The sequence below is a fragment of the Lathyrus oleraceus genome, chromosome 6 (assembly GCF_024323335.1).
Source record: "Lathyrus oleraceus cultivar Zhongwan6 chromosome 6, CAAS_Psat_ZW6_1.0, whole genome shotgun sequence".
Classification (NCBI taxonomy): Eukaryota; Viridiplantae; Streptophyta; class Magnoliopsida; order Fabales; family Fabaceae; genus Lathyrus; species Lathyrus oleraceus.
Window position 1 is genome coordinate 374,267,720 of NC_066584.1, and position 17,094 is coordinate 374,284,813.

Sequence of the window (17,094 nt, forward strand, 5' to 3'; positions counted from 1 at the left end):
TTCAATGTAACAAATGTCTTTGAGTTCCATAATGGACGGTGGTATATGGTTCATCATCACAGTTCTGTGATGAATGGGGATGTAGAGCAACAAATTATGCATGGATAGTAATAGTAAGAGAGATGATATGTTATTATGTCTGATACTAGTCTCAGAAAAGGTTTATTTGCAGAAGCAAGATGCTTGAAATTATTTTCGTAATTGGAAGTTTTGTTTTGAGCTTTGAATCTTTTGTTTTCATACTGTATATAATACAGGAAATTGCAATGGGGCCAAAAAAGTGTGAAAAATAGATTAAGTGGATTAAAGTAAATACAAAAGATCGATGGAAAAGATTACATGTGAATCAACGTCCAATACATCAGTGAGACTTGTGAAAAACCAAGGCTGTGCAGTTGCAGGAGTTACTAATTCAAAGTCCAATTTTGGCGTGCATTTTAGTTCTCTAGCAGTGTGTGCATTTTTCAATATTGTAAGAGACAAGTCCATTCCGGCAATGCAATATCCAATCAACCTTCAATGCAATATCCAATCAACCTTACCTATAGATGATCATCAATCAACAATCGTATATATAAGAGCTAGTGCATAACAATTTCTATAACAAAAGATAAAATCAAATCAAATTCTTTTCATAAGCTATTACCAAGTTCAAGTGATGAACACGCGTTAACACCTTAAGCTCGGCAAAAAATTCTTTTGATGCTTTCATGTCCATCTTCTTTATTGCAGCTTTCTGTGTAATTAGATAGAACTTCAGCATTATCATATTCAACATTAGTTAGCATGAGAAAAACAAAAACCAAAACAGACACAATACATATCAGCAGCATTAAACCAGAGGCCATGCTTGTTTTCACTTCATGAGCATATTCAGCACAAGCTAGACCAAGGAATGTTAAAGGGAATGAGTAGATCCACCATGTAATGTTTAACCTTTTTATAGTTTTCTTGAACAGTCCTGGCCTGCAAATAATGTACCATTCCTAGTGAAAACATTGAAATCGCAAACTCGCTCCAACCGATTTCTGTCGCAACTTGAGCCGCCACCAAGTTTCCTATAACAGAAACAAGGTTAACAGGGTTTGCTACCACTGATAGAAACCTCTTTTCAGTAGGTAAACTTTGAGAACAATGGTCTTGTACTCACCAAAAACAAACATGGTAGCTCTGAATCCACCTTTCTTTCTCTTCCATTCAGCAAGAAGCTTGAGCTATTCAGTCTCCTCTTGATATGCCTGCAAAACAAAAAAATTTGAATCTCATCAACATTATGCATAAAAAAAGTATATAGAAAAATGGTTGAGTAAGAGTTCATTCAAATCCAAAACAGGAAAAAAAAATTGAATTGTATTATTGATGATTAAGGGTACAGATTAATGATGCTTAACCAATCAATTATCATAATCATAATCAAACCTAACACATAGTATAGTATACCCCACTCTGTCTTTATTCCACAGCTTAAGCATTAGTACTGTAAGGTGAAATGTCTTGGGCTTAATGAATATAGATTTGTTAATCCCCAAGTCTGTAAGAGTGAAAAAAACCAGTCATATTTCAGATAAAAAAATAGCACATAAGCGAATGAGATTAAAACAGAAGCATACCAAAAAAATGTAACATTTCGAACACTGAATTGTTATGAAACTAGCAGCAGTGGCTGCCCAAAAAGTCTGCCCAAAAAGTTTCTGAGTCATGATTCTCATAACAACAGCAATATGAAATAACAACAATCTGAAATAAATAAACATGATTCTCATAAATAACAACAATCTGAAATAAATAAACATAACAAATGATCCATGAACATTATGCAGAGGCATTACCTTCCTGATGACCAGCAAACGCAGTAGCTACTGAAACGGTTCCATCCTTAGTTTCAAAAAATGACTCCAAAAAAGAAAGGCTTGTCTTATTGAATCACAAAGTGACTCCAAAATATTCAAAAATTCACAGCTGCAAATCAAATCAAATCAGTATAGTTAAACCAATGTAAGACATAAAACAAAACTATATTTTTCATACCTAGGCGAGAATTAAACAGGCCCAGCCTGTGTAGGAGCAGCTGCTCCACCAGTAGCTACTTGAAACTCTACAAGTTGTTTAAACATACGTTAAACATATAGCAAGAGGCTTAATTTTAACAAATATTTAAAATAATGTTAAAAGAGACAAAGTTTTCATTAATAACGTACCTGAAACAATTGATTCACTAATCTCATATTCTTCAGTCATATTAAGGACATTTAGATCATTGTCAGAAGGCTTCAACCAGTTTTGAGTACATATAAGCGCTTCGACCATATCTGGACTCAAAGAGCTCCTATAGATATCTAAAATCCTCCCCCCCGTGCTAAAAGCACTTTCTGAGGCTACACTAGAAACAGGTGTTGCCAACACATCCCGAACCAAGGTTGCTAATATAGGATAACGGGTGCAATTTTCCTTCCACCAATTAAGAATACTAAAATTTTCCCCCTCCCCGCAACAAGGGTCACCTAAGTACTTCTCTAGTTCATTTTCATTTTCAATTGTGTCTTTTTCCTTCAGATGTTTCTTAAAAGCATTAGCCCTTGTAAAAGGTGATGGTTCTTTTGGTTGGGAAGATGCTTCTCCAAGGGAAGTGCTCCCTGGTGCACTTAAAGGACTAGCCCCAACATTCTTATCATGATCAGATTTATGCCAATTATATAGTTTAAACAAACTAGTTTTGACACATTCAATATTTTTCTTGGCAAGGTCACTAGAATGCCCATACATATCATTAAAAGACCACTCAATATAGTTAAACTTAAACCTAGGATCAAAGATCACTCCATAGTAAAGAAAAGGATTCACTTTTCCCACATCCCCCCAATACTTATCATATTTAACCTTCATATGTGAAATCATTGGAGCCACATAAGAATTCAAGTTAAATGAAGCTTCTTGAAGCTCACACAAAATTGAAGACAAGTTATGAAAAGCTAAATGCAAGGACACTTCTTGCGAAGTTGAAAATACTTTGGTTGCCTCATAGAAGGTTTGTAAGAAAACCACAAAAGCCCTAACTTTTTTCCAATCCTGAGAACCGGGTGGACCGGTAAGGAGGTCAAAATATTCGATGTATCCAGGATCCTCATCAATCATATTGTCAAATGCAGCTTCAAACTTTTCAGCAGCATCCAACATTAGGTAAGTGGAATTCCACCTTGTAGAAACATCAAGACAAAGTTTTTTTTTACAAGTTATGCCCGCAAGTTCAACACACTCCTTAAACTTCATAGCTCTTTGTGGAGAAGACCTTACAAACCTAACAGCAGTGCGAACTGATTCAATAGACCCTTCATGTTCTTTTTCACCATCTCTCACTACCAAGTTCAAGACATGGGCAGCACACCTCATATGCAAATAATCACCTACACCCAGTAAAGCATTCTTGCTCTTAAGTCTTCTATCCAAATAACTCACAGCCACATCATTTGCTGTTGCGTTATCCAGGGTAATTGTAGACACTTTCCTAAGCCCCCATTCCCTCAAAACGTCCTCGACTTTCATGCCAATGGTATCACCTTTGTGATTTGGAACTAAAGAGAAACTAATAATTTTTTTTGGTACTTCCAAGCAGTGTCAATGAAGTGTGCAGTGGTGGCCATATAACTAAGGTTTTGTATCGAAGTCCAACAGTCTGTGGTTAGTGCAACCCTAGTACAATCAGATTTAAAAAAGGCTTTAAGACGTGACTTTTCAGCTAGGTAAAGCTGAAAACAATCCCTAGCAACGGTCCTCCTAGTAGGGATAGCCATTTGGGGTTGCAATTGTTTACACATTTGCTTAAAACCAACACCCTCAACCACTCTAAAGAAATGTTCATCAAGGATAACAAAGGTATTAATGGCCTTCCTACAGGTTGCAGCATTAAACCTTTGACTAGTTGGAACTAAAAACCCACCCTCGCCGCTTACAAGGTTTGTCTGATTGGGGTCTTTCAACAAAAGGGCAGGGTTTTTGTAACACACTTTCGAGTGAGCTAGCATGTTAGAAGTACCATGTGTTTTAGGGTCACATCGGTACCTTTTATGACAGTGTTTACACGCGGCTATAGGTTCAGGCTCATCCGGTAAAATGTTAAACTCTTCCCAAACCGTAGAAGTTTTTCTACTACCACTAGCATTAAGTTTCCTTTTTCGAAGTGGAGGGAGTGCAGTACCAGCAGCTGCTCCTATAATTCATACATTTAAAAATGACAGCATAACATGTATCACTTATTAAACAAACACTCAGTATAAAATGACAGGTGATGGCATTACCTTGACTCACTCCTTGATCTACAACTCCGCTAGGAACTCCAACTCCTTGCAAGCTAGGAACTCCAACTCCTTGCAAGCTACTTTTGCCGCGCTCCATCTTCCAGTACCAAAACACAACCAACAAAACAAGAATTGTCAATTAGAAACATAAAACAGAAGGAAAAAGATGAGATGAGAAATACACATGGAATATTTAACCAACAAGCTTTCTCAGTAAATGAAAATCATTTATAGGCATAAATATCAAAACTCAGTTAGAAACCAACCTGAAGCTGTTACTCCGAAAGAGAATGATTCAACTTCCACCTCAAGGTTACTGTCTCAAAGATCAATCTCTTCACAACAAGAGTTGTGGGCCTATTAATAACCTCTAAACCAATAGTTGTGGGACTGGAACCATAATCTGGCAATAAAAAGTGATGAAAAATCATTTGAAAAAAGAAGTGTGATTACAGAAAACTAGTACCAGAAGTGTGATTACCGAATTCTACTTCATATCCTTTAATATACCAACGCGCACCAATAATTTTCCTGCCATTATATGAAAGGATAAATGTTTAAGAACTGCATCTACTATAGCAGAACTAGAAATAAATTTTAATGATATGCATCCACTGCTTCTTGACATACAGTGTTGTTGAGTAGGCAACCCAAACTCAAATTTATCTTCTTCCCATTGCGTGCTATGATCAATTAGCTGGCACCTTCATAACAAATTATTATCACACTAAAAGCATACAGTACAAGCCAAATAACTAACAACTCATCTTTAGCCTAAATGCCACTTCATATGAGAATACCTATTAGGACACTTACCTTGAAATTGTGTCGGTGGGTGATGCTGGTTAGAAAGTTCAATGTTTTCAACGAAAAGAAATTTAAAAAGACAAGTATTTGAATAGGGAGTGTTAGCGCTGGACAGAATAAAGAAACCCAGCCCAAACCGACCAAACCATGTGGCCCCTTAGAGGAATACAAAACAAATAGAGGAATACTTATAAATATTATTTTAAAATAGTTACAAACAGACAAGAATTACAAATAATATTTTATATTAACAAACTATCAAAGTATTAAACTGATGTATAAGGATTAAAACGGTTTTTGGACACAGATTTATACTTCGATTGAGTTAGGTCGTTGGCGGCAGGACTCATCCAATTACCTTTAGAATATTGTTCCTCGTTACAATAACAGCACATTGTGTTACCAGATATCCATTAGAAACAACCAAGATTGAAATCACTCTTGACCATGCCTCATAATTATTAAAATTTTCATTTCTTTTTTGATTTTTATCGAATATTCAAGACTTTGTAAACAAACTTGGTTGTTAGTCTACATCTTTTCTGTGTTAAAGCAAATTTCAAATTAAATAACACGACTTCCAAAACAAACTACAGTTGGACAGATCTATTGTGTAAAGCAAATTTCAAATTAAAAGATGTACATATAAACATATGTTAGGCCTGATTTGCACATACTTTCACCCTATAAACCAAATATGATGACAGAAACAGCATATAAATTACTAGATAACGTAATCAAAAAGACTGATGAGGTTCAGACATTGACAAAAAAAACATTTCAATATGCAGCTAAGGTAAAAATTTAAGTATATCATCTATATTTATATATCTATACAAATAGATGAAATGAGAAAAGAGAATAATAAACTTTACATGAACTAACAAAGTTTTCAACATTGGGGGAAGTAAGAATTCTCTAACGGAGAAGATATAAAAATTGAATTCCTCAATTCAAATTTATAATTAAAAGGTTTAAATCCTAGGATTAAAAGCAACAACTATTAAAATGAAGTGTGACTTATGATCCAACACCTAAGCATCGTAATATCTTGATATGTCCAACCATTCTCATAATATTCAAACAAGCCATAATAATCAGTATAAAAGCTATTCAAAACAAAACCAGAACTAATGTGAACCATACCACAAAACTCAAACCATCAAGTATAACTTAGCTTACTCAAAACTAATAATGCCACACAACCCAAACAACTGAACAATGAAATAGTTTTATAATCATATTGAAATATCAAGAAAGTACAAAATAAATAGAAAATAAAACAGAAACAATGAGGCTGCAAAAACAGTAGTTCAAAAATACTTGCCCCAATCACAAATAACTAATTCTAAAAACAAATATTCCTCTATAACAACTTAAACTTATTTCTGTCAGATGCAAGACTAGCATGATAAAGAGCCTATTTGTTAATGCTTGAAAAAAGTGATTTCAAACTTGTGTAAGAAAATGATTATTTCTTCATAGCAGTAACTAATGATTCTTCATAGCAGTAGTTATAGCTTTAAAAATCACTTTTTAAAAATCACTTTTTATTTGAACAGCTAGTTATTAGTAGCTATAGATAACATGAAGTTTATAACGGCCAAGAGTAAAACCTCAGGCTTCTTATTCCGGAAGTTGTCGGCGAGCCGAGTAGGAACAATATTTACCGACAACACCTTCACAAAATCAATCTGAAGAAGCAGTTTTAGAATCGGAGTTAAAACAAAACAAAGTCAAACCCATCAAAAATAGTTCAACCAAACTTAACATTTCAACCATAGTCAGAGAGAAAGAGAGGGAAAGAGAGAAAGAAAGATAAGGAGTAACTTACATCGGTGGTGATTTATGGTTGAATAATGGACGGCGACGGTTCTTCGTTAAACGATGAAACCACGAACTAGCATCAACCGAAAAATTGGAAGGTAGAAAGAGTTAGTTCTTAAACGATGAAACCACGAACTGGAAATTGAAAGGATGAACCCTAGAATCAACCGATTACCTGAGAGAATGATGAACCCTAGCGGAGTAACGTTGCTGTTTGTGCGTATGAATCTCACGAAGAAGTGGAACTAATGAATTGAGATTTGAGACTGAGAGAGAGTCTTGGTTTTGGTTGGGTCGGCCGGTTGATTTAGGAATTTATGGTCTATAACATAATTTCTACTGAACCGGTCGGTTTAGGATATCATCGGGTCCATAAATTCAAACCTAAACCGACCGGTTTAACCCATGTGAACCCAAGATTATTCAAACCGTCAAACCGAAAAACCGACTCACCCGAACCGGTGTCTAAGGGGCCACATGGTTTGGTCGGTTTGGGCTGGGTTTCTTTATTCTGTCCAGCGCTAAGTTATTCTACAAGACGGAGAATGGGGTGGTGACTTGGCAAGAATATTCATTTTTTTATGTGTCAGAAGAATGTTGAAACAAATTTACATCTAATATTTAAATGGAATTTTTTGACCTCCATGCTACTCAAATGAATTTTTTTTCTCAAAATGCCACTTTGCAAAATAATTTTCTAATCTCCCACTTTCTTTTGTCCTTTTGTGAGCTTTTTTAATTATTATTAGGAGGCCTCCATCCAAGATGGGGACGTCCCAGATATTCAGTTGGGGTGTGCCATCTGGGATGGAGGATGCATTATTTTATTATTCTTTTTTTTTTTAATTTCTGAATTAATTTTAAATGAATAAAATAATTAATTTATATTAAAAATTAATTAAAATATTATATTTAATAAAAATTAAAATATTTTTTTTAATAAATTAAATACTTTGTTATATAATATTTTTCATAATGATTTAATATTAGTTAGTTATATTACTTTTTTTTAATATTTGTAATAAATATTTAATAATAATTAAAAATTAATATTTAAAATAAAATTAAATAATAAATTGTTTTAAAAATAAATCGTTCTAAAAATAAATTTAATAATAAATAGTGACATATTATTAAAAAAATATTTATTAATAATTATTTAATATTTTGAAATTATATAGCTTTTTATGTAATATTTGTAATAAATATTTAATATTACATTAAAATTAATATTAAAAAGAAAACTTCAATTTTTTTTAACAAATTAAATTAATTTTTACATAATATTTTTAATAAAAATGAAAAATTAAATAAAAAAATTAATATTATTTTTCCCACCCAAATAATATTTTTCCTCTATTGTTACAAAAACGTAGAATATAATTTTTCCCGCCAAAATAATATTTCGATATAGATTTTTCCCGCTTAAACAATACTATAATATTATTTTTTATTTCCATTAGGTTTTCTATAAATAGAGGAAGCATATGACAAATGAATATATTAGTTGTGAATCATGTTTGTGTGTTGTATTATTTTCTTTGAAACAGATAAGCAGATGAGGGTTTGTTTGAATCCACAATGGAAGTTCAGACAGTTGGTTTCTGCCATCAACGCAAGTTTTGGACATCTGGGTGGTCCGATTCGACGTGTTAGAAAAATTGAATATTATTGTCCTAACATAACTCTTACGGATGCTAGCCCAGATGGTACATACATGCATTATTGGGATCGTGTAGAAAATGATATGGATGTTACTTGTATGTTTTCTGCGCATAGTGGAGAAGTTAGTCGAGGTGTTGAAGATCCACTTGTTTTAGTTGTTGTCGTTTAAAATGATAATATGATAAAAGGTGTTGGAGTGATTAGTTGTTATAACGTGTTGGAATAGTTGTAGTTTTTTATCTATATTTGAAGTTGTTATTATGTTGTAACATGTCTTGTGTTGTAGACGATAATGTTACGCTCTAAATAGAACTTGTTGTTGAAAAAAGTAAATACACGAAATATAACGAAGATTGAATATACTAAAACTTCAGACATAACTAAGTAGAAGGGGCAGGCCTAGTTGGACATTTTCTGCGCATATGTCATATTTCTCGACAAATACTACACCTCCTTTTTTTCTTTTTCAACGTTGTCAATTTCAGTTCTAATTCGACAACTGTTTGGGCGACCTTTCTTGTTTCTCCGCATGCAGTCGTTGTGGCATAACGTGTCACCTTCATATTGTGGCCAACTTGTTTCGGTTGGGATCCCGAGGAAACCTCTCCCCGTAGACCTTAAATACGTTTATAACTTTGAACACGTCAGCTATATGCACAGAATAGTCTTGTCTTATGCTTGAACACACTGCAATAACATGTGAGCAAGGGACATGAAACATTTGGAATCTTCCACACTCACACGTCAGATTCTGAAGGTCGACATTGTAATGGGTAGTCGGTCTTCCGTCACTATGATGCACAGTTTCCTGGACCAGGAAGCAAAACCTTTCACGATCAAATTGCATAACCGTGTGGCTATTTGATTTGATTACTTCCTCCTCAATTCCCTTTATTCCTGTTTGACTTGTCAGAAGTCAAAGATTGAGCATCAGAAGCCGTCTGGGCTAATGCAACCGTTGGCTATTCCAGAGTGGAAGTGGGATAGTATCAGTATGGATTTTGTTTCTGGTTTACCGAGGACAAATAAGAATTTTGAAGCTATTTGGGTGATTGTTGACAGATTGACAAAGTCGGCTCATTTCATTCCGATTAGAATGGACTATCCGTTAGAGAGATTAGCTGAGTTGTATATTGAGAAGGTTGTAAGTTTGCATGGTATTCCGTCGAGTATTGTTTCAGACAGAGATCCTAGATTTACATCGAAATTTTGGGAAGGTTTGCAGAAGGCTTTGGGAACTAAGCTGAGATTGAGCTCTGCATATCACCCGCAGACTGATGGTCAGACTGAGAGGACGATTCAGTCATTGGAGGATCTTTTGAGAGCTTGCGTTTTGGAAAAGGGAGGTGCTTGGGATTGTTATTTACCTTTGATTGAGTTTACCTACAACAATAGTTTTCATTCGAGCATTGGTATGGCGCCGTTTGAAGCTTTGTATGGTAGGAGATGTCGGACACCGTTATGTTGGTATGAATCCGGTGAGAGTGCTGTGGTTGGACCGGAAATTGTTCAACAAACTACGGAAAAGATTAAGATGATTCAGGAGAAGATGAGAATTGCTCAGAGTCGTCAGAAGAGTTATCACGACAAGAGAAGGAAATCACTTGAGTTCCGAGAGGGAGATCACGTGTTTCTTCGTGTTACTCCGATAACTGGGGTTGGTCGAGCTTTGAAGTCAAAGAAGTTGACACCTCGATTTATTGGTCCTTATCAGAGTTTGGAGAGGATAGGAGAGGTAGCCTATCGTATCGCTTTACCGCCGTCACTTGCGAATTTGCATGAGGTTTTTCATGTGTCTCAGTTGAGGAGGTACATTCATGACCCGTCACATGTGATCCAAGTAGATGATGTACAGGTGAGAGATAACCTGACTGTTGAAATATCGCCTATGAGGATTGAGGATCGAGAGTTGAAGCAGTTGCGGGGTAAAGAGATTGCCTTAGTGAAGGTAGCTTGGGGAGGACCAGCAGGTGGCAATGTGACTTGGGAACTGGAGAGTCAGATGAAAGAGTCTTATCCAGAGTTATTTGCTTGAGGTACGTTTTCGAGGACGAAAACTCTTTTAGTGGGGGAGAGTTGTAACACCCCGAATAAAATAAGAGAATTATTTAATTAAGTTAATAATATATTTATTAATTTAATTAAATAAATTGAATTATTGGATTATTATTATTATTATTATTTGGAATAATAATTAGTGGAAAATATATAAGTTGGAATAAGAGAAAAAGGGTTTTCATTTTTGGTAAAGAGTTTTCACGTGAAACAGAGAAGCGGCTGAAAAGTGGAAAGTGGAGAAAGGGCAAAGAGGAAGAGCTAGAGAGCAAAGGTTGAAGAACGGAAAAGCTTGAAGCTTAGAGATTGCCGAATTATCTCAGGTAAGGGGGGTTTATCGTCGTTTAATGGGTATTATAGATTAACATGTCATGGGTAGTGATAAACCGTTGAATTGACCCTAATTGGGATTGTAGAATGCTGAAAAATTGTGATGAATAAGTCGTATTAAAGCTGAAATTGAGTCCGTAATTGTGTGAGTCGTGTTCCCCCGAACGTATAGCTTTTTACGGAAATTGAATCGGAGGTCCGGAAGTCCTCCAACGGCGGAAAATGCGGAGAACTCTGCATTCTGCCTTGTGTTAGCGCAGGAACTGCTGTTTTGTCTGCGTTAACCGGTTAACCCAGGGCGTTAACCGGTTAACACTGTTATATTTTATGGAAATGTGCTGTTTTGCCTGCGTTAACCGGTTAACCCAGGGCGTTAACCGGTTAACACTGTTGCGTCTTGCCAGAAAGTGTGTTTTGTCCTGCGTTAACCGGTTAACCCAGGGCGTTAACCGGTTAACACTGTTGGAAATTGGAAAAAATTGATATTTTAATATTGTGAACATAATTGTTTATTGGCCTATTATCGTTAATTTTGATGAGTAACTTTGTTGAGTTTATGTTATGAAGTGTTGATACAAATATGTTGATAAGCTGTGTTAAAGTTGTTAAAATACTGAGTTGTAGGCTTGGTGAGCCAAAGTTGATTATAAGTTGATTATAAGTTGATTTTGTTGAAAACATTGTTGTATTGCTATTCTTATTATGTTGTCGACAGTTTAAAGTCGTGTATGCCATGTACATTCATATGCATTAAGTCGGAGCTTTGCTCACACCACGTTGGCCTGGATTGGCAAAATTTTAAGTTGAAAGTTGAAGGCTTATGCCTTGATGCCCAATAAAATGGCAATGATTTTAAGTTGGGAGTTTTACTCCGAATGGTACCACATGCATGACGAGTCGAGTCTCATTAGAGTTGCATTTTGTTGGCTTGTTGTATGGATGTTTAATTTAATTGAGGAGTGTAATTGTGTTGATATTAAGTATGATGTTTGAGTTGATGTGCCGTTACTGAATGTGTAAATCTGATTTGGGTGATGAAACGTGTAAAATTACTTAGCATTACATGATGATTTATAATGCTTATTATATCGATTGAAGAACTCACCCTTACAACTATTTTTTCAGGTAACGAGCAGTGATTGAGTAGAAGCTAGTGCTTGGAGTCTAGTGTAGTCTCCGTAGTGGGTCATGCTCTGATAGATGTAACATCGGGACGGGATGTTTTTAATTGTTGAATAATTTTACATGTAATCTGTTATATGTTTTGAATGGTTGATTTGATTTCTATCCGCTGCGAATTATGCAAAAATGTTATTTTGAATTAAATAATGAGCATGACTGAATTTTATGGTGAAATGTGTGAAGTGTTGTGTGACACCCTTGGTGCATAATTACTCTGATATATATTTGTTATTGTTATTTTTATTAAATATTTGGGGTATTTTAGAAGGGTGTTACATTAGTGGTATCAGAGCAGGTCGGTCTGTCCGGCCAGTTGTCGTGTCATTGCTGTCTAACAATTGTGTATTGTTACTAATCTAACTTTAAGTTGTGTTGTATTGATAAGTTGAAATGGCTGGAAGGAATGATGCTGCAATGGCTGCCGCAATGCAAGCAATGGCACAAGCTGTGCAGAACTTGCCAAATGCTGGTGGAGATGCTGGATCACGTAGCTTGGCGACTTTTCAGAGAGAGAATCCGCCGGTATTTAAAGGGAAGCATGATCCAGATGCAGCCTTGGGATGGTTGAAAGAGATTGAGAGAATCTTCCGTGTTATGGATTGCACTCCAGCTCAGAAGGTTCGGTATGGTACTCACATGCTAGCAGTCGAAGCTGATGACTGGTGGCTAGAGACTCACGAGAGGTTGACCGTGGCAGGTGAAGTCATTACTTGGGATGTATTCCGCAGGGAATTCATGAGAAAGTATTATCCGGAAGAGGTGAATGAATTACCGCCAGAGCGCGAAGTGGAGTTCTCGATTGATTTGGTACCTGGTACTAGGCCGATATCGATGGCTCCGTACCGTATGTCTGCTGTTGAGTTAACTGAATTGAAGAGTCAGTTGGAAGATTTGTTGGATAAGAAATTTATTCGTCCGAGTGTGTCACCGTGGGGTGCACCAGTGTTATTGGTTAAGAAGAAAGAAGGTACTATGAGGTTGTGCGTGGACTACAGGCAACTGAATAAAGTGACGATCAAGAATCGGTATCCTTTGCCGAGGATTGATGATTTGATGGATCAGTTGGTTGGTGCAAGTGTGTTCAGCAAAATAGATTTGAGATCTGGATATCATCAGATCCGTGTGAAAACCGAGGATATTCAGAAGACTGCTTTCAGAACAAGGTATGGACATTATGAGTATTCTGTAATGCCTTTTGGTGTGACTAATGCGCCTGGAGTATTTATGGAGTATATGAATAGGATTTTCCATCCGTACCTAGACAAGTTTGTTGTGGTGTTTATTGATGATATTTTGGTGTATTCGAAATCTGAAGAAGAGCATGCTGAACATTTGAGAGTGGTTTTAGGAGTTCTACGAGAAAAGAAGTTATTTGCTAAACTGTCTAAGTGTGAATTTTGGTTAGAAGAGGTGAGTTTTCTTGGTCATGTGATTTCAAGAGGTGGCGTTGCTGTTGATCCTTCTAAGATAGAAGCGGTATCTAAGTGGGAAGCTCCGAAGTCTGTTGCTGAGATTCGAAGTTTCCTTGGTTTGGCTGGTTATTATAGGAAGTTCATTGAGGGATTTTCTAAGTTGGCGTTACCATTGACGATGTTGACTAGGAAGGGGCAAGCGTTTGTTTGGGACTCAAAATGTGAAGAAGGTTTCCAAGAGTTAAAGAGAAGGTTAACTACTGCTCCTATTCTGATATTACCGAGTTCGTCGGAACCATTTGAGGTTTACTGTGATGCTTCATTGTTGGGTTTGGGTGGTGTGTTGATGCAGAATAAGCAGGTTATAGCTTATGCTTCAAGACAGCTGAGGGTTCATGAGAGGAACTACCCGACGCACGATTTAGAGTTGGCGGCTGTGGTGTTTGTTCTGAAGTTATGGAGGCATTACTTGTACGGGTCAAGATTTGAGGTTTTCAGTGACCATAAAAGTTTAAAGTATTTGTTTGATCAGAAAGAGCTGAATATGAGACAGAGAAGATGGCTAGAGTTTCTGAAGGATTATGACTTTGGTTTGAATTACCACCCGGGTAAAGCAAACATAGTGGTTGATGCATTGAGTCGGAAATCATTACATATGTCTACGCTAATGGTTAAGGAATTGGATTTAATTGAGCAGTTTAGAGACTTGAGTTTGGTGTGTGAGAGTACTCACAATAGTGTTAAATTGGGAATGTTGAAGTTAACAAGTGGTATTCTGGATGAGATCAGAGAGGGTCAGAAATCCGATGTGCTTTTGGTTGATAAGTTGACTCTAGTGAATCAAGGTCAAGGTGGCGAATTCAGAGTTGATGAGAATGGTGTTTTGAGATTTGGTAATCGGGTGTGTATTCCGGATGTTATCGAACTTAAGAAGAGTATTCTTGAAGAAGGACATCGTAGTGGCCTGAGTATTCATCCTGGAGCTACGAAGATGTATCATGATTTGAAAAAGTTATTTTGGTGGCCGGGAATGAAAAGAGAAATTGCGAGTTTTGTTTATTCCTGTTTGACTTGTCAGAAGTCAAAGATTGAGCATCAGAAGCCGTCTGGGCTAATGCAACCGTTGGCTATTCCAGAGTGGAAGTGGGATAGTATCAGTATGGATTTTGTTTCTGGTTTACCGAGGACAAATAAGAATTTTGAAGCTATTTGGGTGATTGTTGACAGATTGACAAAGTCGGCTCATTTCATTCCGATTAGAATGGACTATCCGTTAGAGAGATTAGCTGAGTTGTATATTGAGAAGGTTGTAAGTTTGCATGGTATTCCGTCGAGTATTGTTTCAGACAGAGATCCTAGATTTACATCGAAATTCTGGGAAGGTTTGCAGAAGGCTTTGGGAACTAAGCTGAGATTGAGCTCTGCATATCACCCGCAGACTGATGGTCAGACTGAGAGGACGATTCAGTCATTGGAGGATCTTTTGAGAGCTTGCGTTTTAGAAAAGGGAGGTGCTTGGGATTGTTATTTACCTTTGATTGAGTTTACCTACAACAATAGTTTTCATTCGAGCATTGGTATGGCGCCGTTTGAAGCTTTGTATGGTAGGAGATGTCGGACACCGTTATGTTGGTATGAGTCCGGTGAGAGTGCTGTGGTTGGACCGGAAATTGTTCAACAAACTACGGAAAAGATTAAGATGATTCAGGAGAAGATGAGAATTGCTCAGAGTCGTCAGAAGAGTTATCACGACAAGAGAAGGAAATCACTTGAGTTCCGAGAGGGAGATCACGTGTTTCTTCGTGTTACTCCGATAACTGGGGTTGGTCGAGCTTTGAAGTCAAAGAAGTTGACACCTCGATTTATTGGTCCTTATCAGAGTTTGGAGAGGATAGGAGAGGTAGCCTATCGTATCGCTTTACCGCCGTCACTTGCGAATTTGCATGAGGTTTTTCATGTGTCTCAGTTGAGGAGGTACATTCATAACCCGTCACATGTGATCCAAGTAGATGATGTACAGGTGAGAGATAACCTGACTGTTGAAATATCGCCTATGAGGATTGAGGATCGAGAGTTGAAGCAGTTGCGGGGTAAAGAGATTGCCTTAGTGAAGGTAGCTTAGGGAGGACCAGCAGGTGGCAATGTGACTTGGGAACTGGAGAGTCAGATGAAAGAGTCTTATCCAGAGTTATTTGCTTGAGGTACGTTTTCGAGGACGAAAACTCTTTTAGTGGGGGAGAGTTGTAACACCCCGAATAAAATAAGAGAATTATTTAATTAAGTTAATAATATATTTATTAATTTAATTAAATAAATTGAATTATTGGATTATTATTATTATTATTATTTGGAATAATAATTAGTGGAAAATATATAAGTTGGAATAAGAGAAAAAGGGTTTTCATTTTTGGTAAAGAGTTTTCACGTGAAACAGAGAAGCGGCTGAAAAGTGGAAAGTGGAGAAAGGGCAAAGAGGAAGAGCTAGAGAGCAAAGGTTGAAGAACGGAAAAGCTTGAAGCTTAGAGATTGCCGAATTATCTCAGGTAAGGGGGGTTTATCGTCGTTTAATGGGTATTATAGATTAACATGTCATGGGTAGTGATAAACCGTTGAATTGACCCTAATTGGGATTGTAGAATGCTGAAAAATTGTGATGAATAAGTCGTATTAAAGCTGAAATTGAGTCCGCAATTGTGTGAGTCGTGTTCCCCCGAACGTATAGCTTTTTACGGAAATTGAATCGGAGGTCCGGAAGTCCTCCAACGGCGGAAAATGCGGAGAACTCTGCATTCTGCCTTGTGTTAGCGCAGGAACTGCTGTTTTGTCTGCGTTAACCGGTTAACCCAGGGCGTTAACCGGTTAACACTGTTATATTTTGTGGAAATGTGTTGTTTTGCCTGCGTTAACCGGTTAACCCAGGGCGTTAACCGGTTAACACTGTTGCGTCTTGCCAGAAAGTGTGTTTTGTCCTGCGTTAACCGGTTAACCCAGGGCGTTAACCGGTTAACACTGTTGGAAATTGGAAAAAATTGATATTTTAATGTTGTGAACATAATTGGTTATTGGCCTATTATCGTTAATTTTGATGAGTAACTTTGTTGAGTTTATGTTATGAAGTGTTGATACAAATATGTTGATAAGCTGTGTTAAAGTTGTTGAAAATACTGAGTTGTAGGCTTGGTGAGCCAAAGTTGATTATAAGTTGATTATAAGTTGATTTTGTTGAAAACATTGTTGTATTGCTATTCTTATTATGTTGTCGACAGTTTAAAGTCGTGTATGCCATGTACATTCATATGCATTAAGTCGGAGCTTTGCTCACACCACGTTGGCCTGGATTGGCAAAATTTTAAGTTGAAAGTTGAAGGCTTATGCCTTGATGCCCAATAAAATGGCAATGATTTTAAGTTGGGAGTTTTACTCCGAATGGTACCACATGCATGACGAGTCGAGTCTCATTAGAGTTGCATTTTGTTGGCTTGTTGTATGGATGTTTAATTTAATTGAGGAGTGTAATTGTGTTG

At 36.7% G+C, this 17,094-nt stretch overlaps 1 protein-coding gene and 1 long non-coding RNA gene across 3 annotated transcripts; both read right to left on the reverse strand.

Moving 5' to 3' along the window:
* Positions 1-398: 398 nt before the first annotated feature.
* Positions 399-2,827, reverse strand: LOC127098428 (uncharacterized). 2 transcript variants are annotated; one of them, XR_007793359.1, is made up of 9 exons: positions 2,199-2,827; positions 2,029-2,095; positions 1,830-1,959; positions 1,611-1,676; positions 1,441-1,531; positions 1,151-1,238; positions 937-1,058; positions 647-736; positions 399-542 (listed from the first exon to the last, which is right to left on the reverse strand). It is a non-coding gene; the product is annotated as an uncharacterized LOC127098428 (long non-coding RNA). The 2 variants fall into 2 exon arrangements; XR_007793358.1 differs by having other exon boundaries at positions 1,611-1,737.
* Positions 2,828-2,837: 10 nt separating this feature from the next.
* On the reverse strand, positions 2,838-6,748 carry LOC127095723 (zinc finger BED domain-containing protein RICESLEEPER 1). Its single transcript, XM_051034372.1, has 6 exons — positions 6,716-6,748; positions 4,559-4,695; positions 4,293-4,389; positions 3,695-4,204; positions 2,984-3,554; positions 2,838-2,877 (listed from the first exon to the last, which is right to left on the reverse strand). The coding sequence occupies exons 3-6, from the start codon at positions 4,387-4,389 to the stop codon at positions 2,838-2,840; spliced, it is 1,218 nt and encodes a 405-aa protein (XP_050890329.1). The 5' UTR covers positions 4,559-4,695; positions 6,716-6,748.
* Positions 6,749-17,094: the final 10,346 nt, after the last annotated feature.

Bases quoted from the DNA above. Each gene is read 5' to 3' on its own strand.
- LOC127095723 (XM_051034372.1), bottom strand. From the start codon at position 4,389: ATGGAGCGCGGCAAAAGTAGCTTGCAAGGAGTTGGAGTTCCTAGCTTG. The intron at 4,205-4,292 runs GTAATGCCATCA...TATGAATTATAG, and splicing joins AGATCAAGGAGTGAGTCAAG to GAGCAGCTGCTGGTACTGCA. The intron at 2,878-2,983 runs GTCCTTGCATTT...TCACATATGAAG, and splicing joins TTTTCAACTTCGCAAGAAGT to GTTAAATATGATAAGTATTG.